Source organism: Elaeis guineensis, chromosome 11 (assembly GCF_000442705.2).
Source record: "Elaeis guineensis isolate ETL-2024a chromosome 11, EG11, whole genome shotgun sequence".
NCBI lineage: Eukaryota > Viridiplantae > Streptophyta > Magnoliopsida > Arecales > Arecaceae > Elaeis > Elaeis guineensis.
The window spans coordinates 16068666-16070373 of record NC_026003.2 but is presented as its reverse complement, the minus strand read 5'-3'; the positions used below and the strand labels follow the sequence as shown (position 1 = coordinate 16070373).

Here is a 1708-nt window from a genome sequence, read left to right as displayed (position 1 = left end):
ACAACCTAATTCAACGTATTATAACGCCATGAGATTTTTTTTTTTTGGGTAAAAATAACGCCATGAGATTAATAGTCTCTTGAGACGGCATACGAAGTCCTGTTCAGTGCAGGCTTTTTGGATTTTTTTTTTTTTTCTTCCAATAAACATTTCAAATTGATAAACTTATGGTGGGGTCAAAGTATAATTTAATTTTTGTTTATTATTTAGGGGAGGATATGGTATTCCAACACATATGGCACATGATTTCTTGATGCTCTTGATGCGCTGTAAATTTATATCACGATTAATAAATTTTTTTAATTTTCTCTCCCTCTTCTCTCACTATTTTTTGCCATCATTGAGCTTTATCTGTAATTTTCCGTTATGCCGATGCGGACTTGATAACAAGTTGGCAAAAGGGGTTAGAACGGAACGGGATCTACTTTGCAGGAATAGACTCTACTTTGGCATGGGGATTTTGTAAGATGACGCCATAGCAGTAGGAGCATTCCAACCAAAAGGTCACAGCGTCAGCGTCATGATGCTGTCCAACTTCTGCTGTGAATCTTAATAGGACTTCAAAGAAGTTTGCTCATTCATAACGAAGTCTAGAACGAGTCGGACTGAGCTACAAGAATATAAATTTTGAAAGAAGGAAAATTTCTTTATTGATTCCATATCTGATTAGGAGATCCGATCTTTTTACTTATATGTGCAAACATATAACGCTAAAAAAAAAAAAAACCTACCTTTCTCTTGGCCTTTTCTCCTTTCTTCTTCTTCTTCTTAGTATATCCCTTTTCTTCTTCATGGGTCGCCACCGGATCCCCATCGAGATGATCGAGAAAGAAAACGAGAGACAGGTCTGCTTCTCGAAGCGACGGAAGGGCCTCTTCACCAAGGCGAAGAAGCTCGCTCGTGCAGGCAATGAAGTTGCCATCCTGGTTTTCTCCCGTGCCGGTAATGCATTCACTTTCAGCCACCCTAGCATAGAATCTGTTGCTGATCGCTTCCACAGCCGAGAAATCATCAAACACGATAATTTTCATAGCAACGCGAGAGGAGGTCTTAGCGGGCGCCCTTCTGCCGAAGGTGAAACATCAAATAAAGAAGATAAATTGGATGGCAGCAACACCATGGTGCAGGATAAGGGGTTGGAGTCTGACCATGAAGAAGATGAACCGAAAAGTGAGAGCTGCTCAGAGGCCGAAGGGTCGGACATCGTCGGTAGTTTGCAAGAGGATCGTGCTGTGATGCATGATGGAGAACATGCAACAGGAGGAGGGAATTCAGGTGAGGAGACACTTGATAGCGGTGGATTTTGGTGGAACGAGCGAATTGATAACCTTGAGTTACATGAGCTGATGGAGTTTGAGAGCGCACTGCAGGCACTGCAGGAGAAGGTGCGAGACCGTGGAAATCAGATCCTTGTTGAGAAACCAGTGTGGGGACAATATTCTTTGGATTTTAGTAAATGCGAGTTCAGGTTTCCTGAATAGACGTCGCAAGATTAGCCGTAAGATGGAATACCTGGTGAACAAGGATTCATCAAGCTTTATTCCAAAGTAGCTGAGAACATCCCCATTGGTTTTGATTAGTATTTTGATTTTAGTATTTATAGTTCAGTTGCTTTGTGGTTGATGGTTATAAGGATATCGGTTATGACCAATGTATTTTGATTTCAGTTATATTATTCAGATATTATGCAAGATAATTTTGATATATG

At 40.7% G+C, this 1708-nt stretch overlaps 1 protein-coding gene across 1 annotated transcript; it reads left to right on the top strand.

Annotated features, from left to right (window-relative positions):
* The first annotated feature begins 791 nt into the window (after positions 1–791).
* Positions 792–1481, top strand: LOC140852365 (uncharacterized). Its single transcript, XM_073245304.1, has one exon. The coding sequence runs from the start codon at positions 792–794 to the stop codon at positions 1479–1481; it is 690 nt and encodes a 229-aa protein (XP_073101405.1).
* The last annotated feature ends 227 nt before the right edge of the window (positions 1482–1708 follow it).

Coding starts and splice junctions, on each gene's coding strand:
- LOC140852365 (XM_073245304.1), top strand. CDS start 792: ATGGGTCGCCACCGGATCCCCATCGAGATGATCGAGAAAGAAAACGAG.